The sequence below is a fragment of the Rhinopithecus roxellana genome, chromosome 6, assembly GCF_007565055.1.
Source record: "Rhinopithecus roxellana isolate Shanxi Qingling chromosome 6, ASM756505v1, whole genome shotgun sequence".
Lineage (NCBI taxonomy): Eukaryota > Metazoa > Chordata > Mammalia > Primates > Cercopithecidae > Rhinopithecus > Rhinopithecus roxellana.
This window is the reverse complement of record NC_044554.1, coordinates 97807646-97822006: the sequence shown is the minus strand read 5'-3', so window position 1 is coordinate 97822006 and position 14361 is coordinate 97807646. Positions and strand designations below refer to the sequence as shown.

At 53.4% G+C, this 14361-nt stretch overlaps 1 protein-coding gene and 1 pseudogene across 1 annotated transcript; one reads left to right on the top strand and one right to left on the bottom strand.

Annotated features, from left to right (window-relative positions):
• Nucleotides 1-206: 206 nt before the first annotated feature.
• On the bottom strand, nucleotides 207-12805 carry TRIM50 (tripartite motif containing 50). Its single transcript, XM_010387453.2, has 7 exons — nucleotides 12684-12805; nucleotides 11628-12038; nucleotides 7775-7870; nucleotides 6435-6665; nucleotides 6301-6323; nucleotides 4175-4299; nucleotides 207-1164 (listed from the first exon to the last, which is right to left on the bottom strand). The coding sequence occupies exons 2-7, from the start codon at nucleotides 12027-12029 to the stop codon at nucleotides 575-577; spliced, it is 1467 nt and encodes a 488-aa protein (XP_010385755.1). The 5' UTR covers nucleotides 12030-12038; nucleotides 12684-12805; the 3' UTR covers nucleotides 207-574.
• LOC115898386 lies at nucleotides 1762-2774 on the top strand (annotated as a pseudogene).
• Nucleotides 12806-14361: the final 1556 nt, after the last annotated feature.

Below are 14361 nucleotides of genomic sequence, written 5' to 3'. Positions count from 1 at the left end.
CACGCCTGTAATCCCAGCTACTCAGGAGGCTGAGGCAGGAAAATCACTTGAACCTGGGAGGTGTAGGTTGCAGTGAGTGGAGATCATGCCACTGCACTCCAGCCTGGGTGACACAGCGAGACTCCATCTCAAAAAAAAAAAAACAAAAAGACTGAAGCATAAAGCAATATGTATGTACAGCAACTAATATTTGCAAATCATTGAAAGAGAAAGAAATAATGTCAAATTTATTATCCTTGATAGTAGTTGAAAGTTCACAGTAATAAGGAAAAAGTATACATGGGACTATTTCTGCCCTCAGCTGGAAGTGTCTGCGCAGACAGCGTGGTCAGCAGGGACCATGGGGAGCTCTGTGTGTCCCGTGGCTGCCGAGGCCTGGGGGCCGACGTTTACAAATACACCCCTGGCTGATGGCAAAGGGAATGGGGTCCTGTTCCCTATCATTACATGTTCCAGGGACACACAGGCCTGAAGACCTTCCTAAACAGTGGAGATATCACCTTGGGACCCAGAAGCCCGTGAGTCCCTGGTGCCTGTGGGGTGGGCCTGTGGGCCGGCAGGACCCTGGGTGGCCCTACAGCTTGGTGGGCTGCTCAGGGCTGAGGTGGCCAGGCCCACTGGGCGGGGACAGCACCATGGGCAGCGAGTTGCTGCCTCTCTCGTGCCAGCAGGTGTCCAGGATGGGGTAGAGCTTGCCCTGGAAGTCGGCCTGGAAGGTGTAGAGCGGCCGCAGGTCATCAGGGCGGTCAGCGTCGAAGAAGGTGAGCTCGCCCTGCTCGTAGTGCAGGTAGAGCCCAATGCGGTGGGGGTGGCCGGCCACGGGCAGGGGCACCCGGGGGCAGGCAAAGGCTTCGTACACCCGGCCCTCCTTCAGGCCGATCAGCCACACACCGTGCTCGGGGGACCTGTTCAGCTTGCCCTTCCGGCTGGCTGTGCCCTTGATGACCCCCAGGCGCCAGTCGCTCTTGCTGCCCACCACCACCTCCCAGTAGTGGCGGCCGCAGGAGAAGCCGCGGCTGGCCAGTACGCAGGTGCTGTAGTCGAAGCGCTCAGGCTGGCTGGCGCGCCGCTGGGCCAGGAGCCCACACTGCACCACCGTGTTGCCCTTGGAGAGCTCCAGGAGTGGGTGGGCAGTGGCAGGGTCCAGCTTGAGAGGCTCTGGGGCTGGGAGGGAGATCACAGAGGGCCTGTGAGGCAACGTGGAGGGCAGCAGACCCCGCCCACAGAGGCTGAAGGAGGCCCTGAGCTCCCCAAGGAGAGGGGCTGTGTCTTCCTCATTTCTCTATCCCCAGGACCTAGAAGTGGCTGGTACAGGGCTGCTCCCTGAATGAATGAATGAATGAATGAATGAATGAATGAAGTTTTACATAAGGAAGATCAATCACAGACTGATTGCATTCACCAAAGGCAAAAGCAGGGTTTATATAAAAGGGAGTGGCTTGGTGGGCTGTCGGGGGCTGAGGTGGCTGGAGAAAGAAATGGACACTGGGCTCAGGGATTCTGGCCCACCTACCTGAGGCAGAGGTGCTGTGGGAAGGACCCAGAAGACACCTGTCCCATGAGCTTACAGCTCAGCCCTCAGGGTTTTCTGGAGAACCCATAATAACTGCAGCTGTTGGATTTGCTAGCCTAATCAGCCTATTCAACGACAAACTAGCCCACCTGAGCTTTTTGCTAGCTACCAGCTGATCCGTTCACCCCAGAAATGTGAAATGTGCTGCCCCGACCCCCGCCCTCCCCACCCCCTTCCTGCCGCCCAAGATGCCGCAAGGAAAGAAGGCCAAGGGGGAGAAGGTGGCTCTGGCCCCTGCTGGCGTGAAGAAGCAGGAGGCCAAGAAAGTGGTGAATCCCCTGTTTGAGAAAAGGCCTAAGACTTTTGGCCCTGGACAGGACTTCCAGGCCAAAAGGGACCTTGCCCACTTTGTGCAATGGTCCCGCTCAGTCAGGGTGCAGGGGCAGATAGCCATCCTCTATAAGTGGCTGAAAGTGCCTCCCACTATTAACCAGTTCACCTGGGCCCTGGACCGCCAAACAGCTATCCAGCTGCTTAAGCTGGCCCACAAGTACAGACCAGAGGCAAAGACAAGAAGCAGAGACTGTCGGTCCTGACTGAGAAGAAAGCTGCTGGCAAAGGGGACGTCCCCACTAAGAGGCCACCTGTCCTTGGAGCAGGAATTAACACCGTCACCACCTTGGTGGAGAACAAGAAAGCTCAGCCGGGCCAGGCGCAATGGCTCACGCCTGTAATCCCAGCACTTTGGGAGGCCAAGGCGGGCAGATCACTTGAGGCCAGGAGTTTACAAGCAGCCCGGCCAACATAATGAAACCCCATCTCTACTAAAATACGAAAATTAGCCGGGCATGGTGGCACGCGCCTGTAGTCCCAGCTACTTAGGAGGCTGAGGCAGGAGAATCCCTTGTACCTGGGAGCCGGAGGTTGCAGTGCACTGAGATCACACCACTGCACTCCAACCTGGGTGACAGAGAGAGAGTCTGTCTCAAAAAAAAAAAAAAAAAAGGCTCCGCTGGTGGTGACTCCACACAGCCTGGGTCCCATCAAGCTGGCTGTCTTCCTGCCTGTGCCTGTGTTGTACAATGGAGTCCCTGACGGCATCATCAAGGGGAAGGCAAGACTGGGACGTCTAGTCCCCAGGAAGACCTGCACCACCATCGCCTTCACACAGGTGAACTTGGAAGACAAAGGAGCTTTGGCTAAGCTGGTGGAAGCTGTCAGGACCAATGACAACGAAGGTGATGAGATCCGCCGTCACTAGGGAGGCAGTGTCCTGGGTCCCAAGTCTGTGGCTCACATTGCCAAGCTCGAAAAGACAAAGGCTAAAGAACCTACCCCTAAACTGGGTAAAGCGTACACTGCTGAGTTAAATGTACGGACAGGATTCACAGTTCACAAACTGCAATTTCTTTCCTCCTTTCCTTTCCTTTTTTTTCCTTCATTCTTTTCTTTCTTACTGATGAGGTCTCCTCTGTCGCCCAGGCTGGAGTGCAGTGGTGCGATCATAGCTCACTGCAGCCTCCCAACTGCTGGGCTCAAGCGATCCTCCTGCCTCAGCCTCCTCAGGAGCTGGGCCCACAGGCACATGATACCACACCCCACTAATTATTTTTTGTAGAGATGGCATCTCACTATGTTGCCCAGGCTGGTTTCGAACACCTGGCCTCAAGTAGTCCTCCCACCTTGGCCTCCCAAAGTGCTGGGATTGCAGGTGTGAGCCACCGCGCCCAGCCCCTTCTTTTATACAAACCCTATTTTTGCTTTTGGTGGATGAAATCACTCTGTTAGCAATCTCCCTTATGTACAAAACAGCATGCTAGTAATAAAGGAATGAAATGTGTTTGAGTTGTTTTCGACAGAGAGCAAGAACTAATAGGTTGGTTCAAAAGTAACTGCGATTTTTGCCATTACTTTTAAGGCCACTTGTCCTTCGAGTAGGAAGACATTTTTTAAAAGGACATCACTTTTTGGTTTTTTTTTTTTTTTTTTTTTTTTTTGAGAAGGAGTTTTGCTCTTGTTGCCCAGGCTGGAGTGCAATGGCGCCATCTCAAGTCACTGCAACCTACGCCTCCCCGGTTCAAGTGATTCTCCTGCCTTAGGCTCCCAAGTAGCTGGGATTACAGGTGCATGCCACCATGCCCGACTAATTCTTATATTATTAGTAGAGACAGTGTTTTACCATGTTGGCCAGGCTGGACTCGAACTCCTGACCTCAGAAGATCTGCCCTCCTCAGCCTCCCAAAGTGCTGGGATTACAGGTGTGAGCCACTGTGCCCAGCCAAAAAGTATATTACTTTAAAAAGTAATGGCAAAAATCACAATTACTTTTGTACCAACCTAATACCATTCATGAAGCACTAAACTGCAACACACGTATGTCTACATACAAACTCTGCAGCCTGGCTGGGTGGGTGCTAATAGCCCCACTTTACAGATGAGGAACCTGGGGCTCAGAAGTGACACAACTTGCCTAGCCACCAGCTAGGAAGGGATGAAGTGAGCATGAACCCAAGCTGTTCAGAAACTCAGTCCCATGTTCTCACCAGGACCCTCCGCAAACCTCCGTCTGAGTGCTCTGTAGCTTATTCTCTGATACAATCAATGAACTGCTACCCGCCCTGGGCGGCAGCCCTCAGGAAGGAGGACGGGTCAGGGCCTCACCTGGCAGAACTTTCTGGAAGAGCCTTTTCCACACAGTCAGCTTGATGTCAGCCTGGTGGAGGCCTGGCTTGAAGGAGATGGGGCTGAATGCGCCTTCCAAGGTCCGGGCCTGCGGCAGCTCTGCTCTGCAGGTGACAGCACATAGTACAAGAGAGCAATGTATCATGTGGCCCCCCATCCCTCCATCCTATCTACATCTGCCCAGCCAGATCCACAGCACAGGACTGCAGTCACAATGCTCATCAATGCCCATCGTCCCCTCCTCTGCACAGCCCTTCAGAGAGGACCCATCTCCTTCTGAGAAGGGGAAATGCTCTATAGCGGTGCTTCTCAGAGTGCAGGTTTGGGGACCAGCAGTGTTGGCTGGAAAATGGTCCAACCTGTTCCCAGTGGAAAGCCAATGGTCCACCTGGGAAATGGTCAGAAATGCAGGTTCTTAGACCCCATACCAGACCTGCCAATCAGAAACCAATTATGGGGGCCAAGTAATGTGTCTTTTTTTTTTTTTTTTTGAGTCAGAGTGTCACTCTGTCACCCAGACTGGAGTGCAGTGGCGTGATTTCGACTCAGTGCAGCCTCAACCTCCTGGGTTCAAGTGATCCTCCCACCTCAGCCTACCTAGCAACTGGAACTATAGGCATGCGCCACCACGCCCAGCTCATTTTTTCTATTTTTGGTAGAGATGGTTTCACCACGTTGCCCAGACCGGTCTTGAGCTCCTGAGCTCAAGCAATCTACCCACCTCGGCCTCCCAAAGTGTTGGGATTACAGGCATGAGCCACCACACCCGGACTTTTTTTTTTCTTTTCTTTTCTTTTTTTTTTTTTTTTTTTGAGATGGAGTCTCACTCTGTCGCCCAGGCTGGAATGCAGTGGCGTGATCTCAGCTCACTGCAACCTCCGCCTCCCAGGTTCAAGCGATTCTTGTGCCTCAGCCTCCTGAGTAGCTGGGATTACAGGCATGCACCACCACACCTGGCTAATTTTTGTATTTTTTGTAGAGACAGGGTTTCACCATGTTGGCCAGGCTGGTCTTGAACTCCTGACCTCAAGTCATCCTTCTGCCTCAGCTTTCCAAAGTGCTGGGATTACAGGCGTAAGCCACCTTGCCCAGCCTCTGTCCCTTCATTTAAACTCATGTCTCCTGACCAAATTGTCTGTAAGACTAAAATAAATGTGAGAAACAAGGAGTCTCCCAAAAACAGGGAGTGAGGAAGGCTTGGGAACTGCACGTGTTCATTTGTTGGGTCTAGAACATGGATCCACTCTCTTCCCACAATCTACAGAGCAAGTTTCAGGCAGGGCTGATACTGCCTGCTGCGCAAGGGTGAGGAGGGCAAGCAAGGGATGGCCAGCGCTCCTGGATGTTGCTTCTGGCCATTTCCCACCTCTCCCAGCTCCCACTCCTCCTGATATCCTGCCTTACACCCAGCCACCCTGAACTTCTCATAACCAGAGGCTGCACACCACTCCCCCTTTTACAGGACCTTTCCCTTGGCTTGCCTGGCAAACTCGGGTCCTGGGCCCTTCTCTGCCAGGCCCCCCAGACACCTGCTCCTCCTCTAGTGTTTTGTTTTGTTTTCTGAGACAGGGTCTCACTCTGTCACCCAGGATGGATCATGCAGTAGCATGATCGAGACTCACTGCAGCATCACACTTTTGGGCTCAAGCAATCTTCCCACCTCAGCCTCATGAGTAGTGGTGACTCTAGGCTCATGCCACCAGGCCCAGTTAATTTTTTCTATTTTTGTATTTTTTGTAGCGATGGGGTCTTACTATGTTGGCCAGGCTAGTCTCGAATTCCTGGTCTCCAGCAGTCCTCCTGCCTTGGCCCCCCAAAGTGCTGGGATTGCAGGCATGAGCTACCCTCCTCTAGTATTTCTGTAGCTTGAGTGAACTTCTGCTGTCCTAGGTACCCACAGTTCACCATCTGCCTCTCCACTCGTCTACGAGACCCTTGAAGGTAGGGATGTGACTTTCCTCTGTTTTCCCCAGGCTCAGTTATAGAGTCAGCTGTGGGCAACTGCTTGGGAGGCGCTGGTTAAGCCGAATGGAGGAACCAGTGGAGCTGAGATGCCTGTGCCTGCAGCCACCAGACCCTGGCTGAGCTCTCTCCAAGGTTGTTACCTGGAGGCCATGGAGTGGAACTTCTGGAAGGCAAGAGAGAGGGAGGTTAAGGCTAGAAGGTACGAAGCCAGGACACTGTTGGGAAGGGGAAGACCCTGGCGGGTATGGGGACAGGACACCCCCCGTCCACTCACCTGGATGAACTCGTGGTGGCCCTCATTGCCAAACTCTTCCAGCACACACTCGGCTTGGGCCAGCCGCTCCCGGGTTCCCTGGGCTTGCTCCAGCTGCATGTCCAGGGAGGCCACCAGGCCACGGGTGTGACCCCCTATCCCCTCCAGGCAGCGGGCCTTCTCCTCGTCCACCAAGTGGTGCAGCTCCTGGAACTCACGGCGGATCACCCAGCTGAAGACATCCGACTCATTCTGGGACAGGGAGGGCTGGTCACTGCAGAGTCACAGCCAAGCTGCCAGGCTCTGTCTGGCTGGCCTCAGGGTCCCCAGGGCCTTCCTGACTGGGCTGGTCCTGGGACCTGAGACCCAGGGGAGGCTGCATGGCCTGACACCGGGCAGGGAGTTCACCCCATGCTTGGGGAGCCCTGGAGGTGGCCATGGGGAGGGTGACCCCAGCTCCCATTTCAAATGGAGTGGCTCTGCTTTGGCATGTTTTAATTTTTTTTTTTTTTTTTAAGAGACAGGGTCTCACTCTGTTGCCCAGGCTGGAGTGTACTGGCATGATCATAGCTCACTGTAGCCTTGACCTCCCAGCCTCAAGCAATCCTCCCGCCTCAGCCTTCTGAGTTGCTGGGATTACAGATGCCGCCACACCCCACTTTGCCTATGTCAGCTATCAAATGTGCATGTAAGATTTTGTTTTATCACAGAGTTCCACACCTGAAGGAAAGCAGGAAGGCCCTGGGCGAGCAGGCTTTGCTGTGAGGGAGCCAGAACTCCCTGCAGAACCCTGAGCTCTGCCTCCACCAGGCAGGGCTGATACCACCCGCTGCGCAAGGGTGAGGAGGGTAAATGAGGGATGCCCAGTGCTCCTGGATCTTGCTCAGCTCCTGTTTCTGTTTCATAGCCACCTCCAGGCTGGGGCTCCACACCTCCCAGCCCCATATGCCTCTTATTTCGGGAGATCTGCCAGGGCCCAGGACTGCCAGCCTCTCCATGCCTGTGCACCCAGGTACTGGGAGGGCACCATGACAGGCTGGCAAGGTCAAGCAGACACAGGTGGCACAGGGGCGGAGGAGTCACGCCCATGCTTTGAGCTGTTTACCCCCCGGGACTCAAATCCTGGGTTATCTCAGTCTCAAGGACACAGAGGGCAAAAGCCAACCTGGAGCCAGTCCTGACAACAACTGGATTGAATTCCCCTGAGAGGATTTGCACTTTCCCCACCCTGCCCCGGAATGCTTTGAGCTCTGGCTTTCTATGGAAGGCCTGGTTTTCTGTAAAGGACCAATGAGAACTGAGCTCTACAGGAAAGTGAAGGTGGCCGGTCCCAGGCAGGGGGCAGAGGGAAGGGCACTCACGACAATTCGGGTCCGGTTGTTCACCAGTTTGGCGATGAGCTCATCCACCTTCTTCTGCTCCTGCTTCAGCTCAGAGATGAGGGCTGCGAGCTCCTCCTGGAGGCAACAGGCCATGGCCCCATGAGCAGCTGATCTCTCCTCCTCTCAGCTCCTTGGGTCACCTTCTTGGGAGTATCCCAATGGCCACAAGCACTCCCAAGGAAACCAGGGTGGGAACCAGGGCCACTCAGGTATCCTTGAGTCCAAAACAGGTTAAAATGTTCAAGAATAGTCCAGGCACAGTATCTCATGCCTGTAATTCCAGCACTTTGGGAGACTGAGACAGGACTTCACTTGAGGTCAGGAGTTTGAGACCAGCCTGGCCAACACGGTGAAACCCCATTTCTATTAAAAATACAAAAATTAGCCAGGTGTGGTGGTGCACACCTGTAGTCCCAGCTGCTTGGGAGGTTGAGGCACGAGAACCACTTGAACCTGGGAAGCGGAAGTTGCAGTGACCTGACACCATCCCACTGCACTCCAGCCTAGGTGACACAGTGAGACTCTGTCTCAAAAAAATAAATAGATAAATAAGATAAGATAAAATAATTCAAGAATATTCTAGTCTGGGCACAGTGGCTCATGCCTGTAATCCCAGCACTTTAGGAGGCCAAGATGGGAGGATCACTTGAGGTTAGGAGTTTGAGACCAGCCTGGGCAACATAGTGAGAACCCATCTCTAAATTTTTTTTTTTTAAGAATATTCTGCATTGACAGCAGGAACTTCCCAGGCATAAGAGGGTCTCGATGTCACCCCTCTGCATGACATGGAGAGAGTCACTAAATGTTACAGCTACTGGAAGTCACCATATGATCCTGGCAATTCCTGGATTGAATGCTGCCTGTAGGGGACCCACCAGATGGACTCTGTGGTCACCAGCAGATCCTGAATTAGTGGGTATTTAATCAGGAGCCATCACCAAAAGGCCAGCGCCAGGTGAGGCTAATTCTAGGGCCAGTGCTGCTTACCTAGGCCTGGGTTAAACCTGGTGAATCCCCACGCCTATAAACACCTGAATCCATTCCTGGTGGACTTGGACACAGCACGGATTTGCGACCTCCCCAGGCTGACATAAATGCACTTCTCCTGGACTGCCCTGGCCCCAAATCTGGCCTAGCTTTGGGGGTGCCAACCGGGACTCCTGGACCACCAGCTACTCCATGACTTGACCACAGCCCCCATTGGTTTGTACTCATGCAGTGTACAGAATCTTTGGCTTGGATCGTGCCCAAGCACCAGAGAGCTGCAAGGGGCTTTCAGGAAGGGAGTTGGGTAAAGAACAAAGCACTTGCTGGCATAAATGGACAGAGTCCTTGCTCTGGAGAATGAGGCTTCAGAACATCTCACAGTGGCCCCAGAAGGGCATTCCAATGCCACCCTCCCCAGGCAGACAGACGGGACTCATTCCTTCCCAGTGACAGGAACTAAGTTATGCAAATCAATGCACCCATCAATCGAGCATCTCAAGATCTCAATAAACAGGAGGCAACAGGAACACCCAAAAGAGGGCAATAAATGAGTGCAATTTAGTTGCATTCTGTGTTGCAGCAGAGAAGAGCCTTGGGATCATCAAAACCCAAATCTGGCTGGGTGCAGTGGCTCACGCCTGGAATCCCAACACTTTGGGAGGCCGAGGCGGGAGGATCACTTGAGGCCAGGAGTTTTGAGTCCAGCCTGGACAAAATAGTGAGACCCTGTCTCTCCAAAAAAAAAATTAAGCCCAAATCTAAAACAGGGACCCAAGCTGGGCCACTGGATCCTAACCACAAAGGACAGACAAGCTCCCAGCCTGTTTCCTTCCCTCCTTCCCATCAACTAATAAAACATAAACTCAGCTTCCTCACCTGTAGTTGGCATCCACCTTCCAGACTCCCCTAAACCTGCTCTTGCCAAGAGAATCAGTTCTTACTGCTACATCTAACACTTTTCAGTCCTCAGAGATATTTCACACAAGTGACCTCCTCCTTCAGTGCTCTCTCTGATTTCTGGGAGGCCACACTCAGCCAGTGTTCCTGCTCTGAGGATTCTTTCTATCCCTTTTTCAGGGCTCTCTCTCGCTCAATCCAGATTTTAAGCCTGGTACCCCTTGGGGTCATCATCGATGTCTTCCCTTATCACTATGTAGACTCTCCTGGACTGGTCTTCTCCATCAAAGGGGACTTCAGTGACCTCTTGCCCTGAGCCGCATCGCTGTCCTGGTCTACATGCCCCCCACCCTGACTGCACATCCCCAGGCACCTCCTGCTCCACCTGCCCATGACAGATCCTTCCCTGCGATCACTTCATCTGTGCAAGGGGAGATTACAGAGCTGGAGTCAACCTCCCCGTCCCTCACCCTCCTTGCCACACACAGTTGTCAGGGTTTTTTTCTTTTCGAGATTTGTCTTTGGTCTGCCCCAGGCCTTTGTCCCAGTTCCCACCAACTTAGGTCCTGGCACCCTCATCTCTCGCTGTCCTTCTGCCTCACCCTCAAAGCTCCCCTCTGCCAGAGGGATCTAAGCACATCACCACCGGCTTCAAACCCTCCAGCCCCCGCCTTGCTCCCTCATCCTGTGAATAAACTCCAAATCCCTTCCTGGGTCACACTGGCCTCTCCAGACCCTGGCCGCAGCTTACCTCGCTGGCCCTATCTCGCCCCCACCCATGCTCCTTCCAGCTTTATGCTGGGATTACAGGAGTGGCCACTGCGCCCGGCCAACCAGGCTAATTTTGAAACTTTTGTAGAGACAGGGTCTCACTATGTTGCCCAGGCTGGTCTCAAACTCCTGGACTCAAGTGATCCACCCACCTCGGCCTCCCAAAGTGCTGTTATTATAGGCATAAGCCACCCAGCCACGTGTTTTATAACAGGTGGTTTATATATATAACACCCAGCCAGGTATTACTATTACTCGTCTTAAAGAATGATCTGCTAGGTTTGGTGATGGCCTACAAAGGCAGGAATTCACTGATTCAGCATTTTGGACATTTACAGTGTGCCAGGTATGGCTCCAGGCACTGAAATACACCAGGGGACAAAATGAAGTCCCCATCCTCATGCACTAGAGAGTGCAAACAGGGGAGTGTCCAGAAACAAACAAGGAGCCTAGGGCAGTGCCACATGCCTGTAATTCCAGCACTTTGGGAGGCCCCGGCAGGATTGTTGGAGGCCAAGGAGTTCAACACCAGCCTGGGCAACATAACAAGACCCCATTTCTACAAAACATAAAAAAATGAGCTGGGCATGGTGGTGTGCACCTGTAGTCCCAGCTACTGGGGAGGCTGAGGTGGGAGGATTGCTTGAGCCTAGGCGTTGGTGGCTGCAGTGAGCCATGATCACACCACTGCACTCCAGCCTGGGCAACAGAGTGAGACGCTGTCTCCAAAAAGAAAGAAGAAAAAGAAAGGGGGGGGGGAGAGAGAGGAAGGGGGGGAGAGAGGGGGTACAGAGGGGAGAGAGGGGAGAGAGAGAGAGAGAGGGAGAGAGGGGAGAGAGAGGGGGAGAGAGGGGAGAGAGAGGGGGAGAGAGAGAGAGAGCAAGAGAGAGAAGAGAGAGAAAGAATAAAAACAACCAGAACTGCAAATAAAAAAAAAAGGGGGGGGTGAGCGCGTGACACCAGGGAGCTCCCCATCCTGTGCATGTGGCTTCAATCCTCGGCACCTGGGTTGAGCTGCCGCTCAAATGCTAAGGAATGAATGCGCCAGGGCAGGGCTGGAGGGAAATCGAGGATAGCTGGATGCTTTTGGTGCCAGGTGATGGCGCCAGAGAGCACAGGATCCGGTCCCCGCGGGCCCCGCCAGCCCCGCCAGCCCCGCTGCACCGTCGCTCCCCACCTTCATGCGGCTGTAGACGGTGGAGACGGGCGTGACCGGGTGGTGCTGGTGGGAGCCCAGCAAACCGCAGAGGCCACAGATGAGCTCCTGGTCCTTCTCGCAGAAGAGGCTGAGCGGGTTCCGGTGGTGCACGCAGACCTTGGGCTCCGGGTCCCCAGGGAGCCTCAGGGCTTCGATCACCCGAGCCAGGGAGACGTTGGGCGGCGGGGAGCTGCTGCCGTCCACCGCCTGCCGGCACACGGGGCAGCGCAGTTCGGCGTCCAGGTGGCAAGACAGGGAGACCAGGCAGCCCTTGCAGTAGGAGTGGCCGCACCGCAGCATCAGGGGCTCCTTGAAGACCTCCAGGCAGATGGGACACTGAAGCTGGTCCTCCAGCTCCGGCAGGCTCACCTGCCAAGCCATCCACACTCACTGCCCAGGATGGAACACAGGCATCGGTCCTCAGTCCTGTCCTCTCCCCTCCCTCTGTCCAGCACTCACCCACCACCCTCAACCCTAAGGAGCACAGAATTTTAGAGGAAACACTTTCAGTCCTGGATCCCGGTCCTAACCCACATGACCTTGGGCCCCAGTTTCCCCAGCTGTAAAACAAAAGACTGCAATGAAAAAACTGGTCCCTTGAAGATACACGTGTGTGTGTGTGTGTGTGTTTACATTTTTTACTCAGATTTGGAGACAAGCATGAAAGGGGCCATCTGCAGGGTCATTTGCAATGACACTAATAATGCAAGGTCCAGCCCCAGCAGGCATCTGGACCTAGAACTGGACAGCAAAACCCAGGCAAGCTCTCCACCTTCCAGATCAGTTCCCAAACTTTCGAGAAACTGTTGAAAGCATAGGTGTAATAGATCTAGAGGTCCACCTTCAAAAGTGCTTCAAGAGGTCTCCAGTGAGACCCAGAACTCTACATTTATAGGTGACACTCCCAGGTAATTCTAAAGAGCCTGGAACCTACAAGGCCTCTACCCTGATCTCCCACCTGCTCCCCTACTAAAGCTTGTCAATGACACAGGAAAAGCACCAGCAGCCCCCAGGGAGAGCCCAACATTGGAATACCTGGCTTCTCAGGATCCGCTGGGCCTCCCACTACGGCCTCAGGCCAGCATCACTCATCCGATGGATCAAGAGATTGCTCAGCCTTTTCTTCTTCCCAGCAGGGAAACAGCAGGCACAGGAGACAGAAGTGGGGAGTGCAGCTGGACGCCTGCACCACTGCCTGGTCTCTGCCCCTTCTCTCCTCCCCTTTCCCAGCAACACTCCTGTGTCCCCAAGGTCAACAGAATCAGGTGGAAACTGGGTTACATCACGGGACTGGGAAGGCAGCCTTTGTTGGGCCTGCTCTGATAACATTCAGGTGCTGGCCTTGGCCGCTGTGGGGGAGGGGCAGAAACAGAGGTACTGGGCACACCGTCCACACCTCACGACCCTGACAGGAGCAGACAGGTGCTGGGAAACAGTTCTTTCTGAATCTCAAACTCTTGCTCTTACTCTCCTTTTTTGCGGGGAGGGGCTTGGGGGGCAGGGGAAGACAGCATCTTGCTCTGTTGCCCAGGCTGGAGTGCAGTGGCGTAGTCACAGCTCACTGCAGCCTCCAACTCCTAGGCTCAAGCCAACCTCCTACCTCAGCTGCCTGAGTAGCTGAGACTGCAGGCACATGCCACCATGCCAAGCTAATTTTTAAAAAAAATTTCGTAGGTACTGGGTCTTGCTTTGTTGCCCAGGCTGGATTTCAGCTTCTGGGCTCAAGCAATCCTCCCTCCTTGGCCTCCCAAAGTGCTGGGATTACAGGCATGAGCCTTACTGCACCCAGCCTTCCCTCTCTCTCTTTTTTTCTAATACAAACTGGCAGGTGATGGTTCAATCTATTTAATTTTTTTATTTTATTGTTTTATTTATTTTAGTAGAGACAGGGGTCTTGCTTTGTTGCCTGGGCTGGTTTTGAACTCCTGGGCTCAAGCAATCCTCCTGCCTCAGCCTCCCGAAGTGCTGGGATTACAGGTATGAGCCACCAAGCCTGGCCTCTTTTTTATTTATTTTTTATTTTTTTGAGATGGAGTCTTGCTCTGTCACCCAGGCTGGAGTGCAGTGGCGCGATCTCAGCTCACTGCAACTCCGCCTCCTGGGTTCATGCCATTCTCCTGCCTCAGCCTCCCCAGCAGCTGGGACTATAGGCGCACGCCGCCACACCCGGCTAATTTTTGTATTTTTAGTAGAGACAGGGTTTCACCATGTTAGCCAGGATGGTCTCGATCTCCTGACCTTGTGATCCGCCCACCTCGGCCTCCCAAAGTGCTGGGATTACAGGCGTGAGCCACTGTGCCCCGCCACTTAGATTTTTTAAATTGAGGTATAACATATACAAGTGTGCAAATCTTAACCCCACAGCTTGATAAACACTTGATGTTTATCCTCCCACCTCAGCCTCCCGAAGTGCTGGGATTACAGGTGTGAGCCACCAAGCCTGGCCTCTTTTTTTTTTTTTTTTTTTTAAAGAGATTTGAAGGTACCTTTTTAAGATTTTTAAAATCAAGGTATAACATATACAAGTGTGCAAATCTTAACCACACAGCTTGATAAACACCTGCTGTACGTACACACACGCTGAAGAGCAAGATGTAGTGTTTCCAGAAAGCTCCCTCCTGCCTCCTCCCAGTCATAACTCCTAACAAGGACAGCCACTGTCCTTATTACCATGTTGTCATGTGGCCTGTTTTTGAATTTCACATGAACAGCA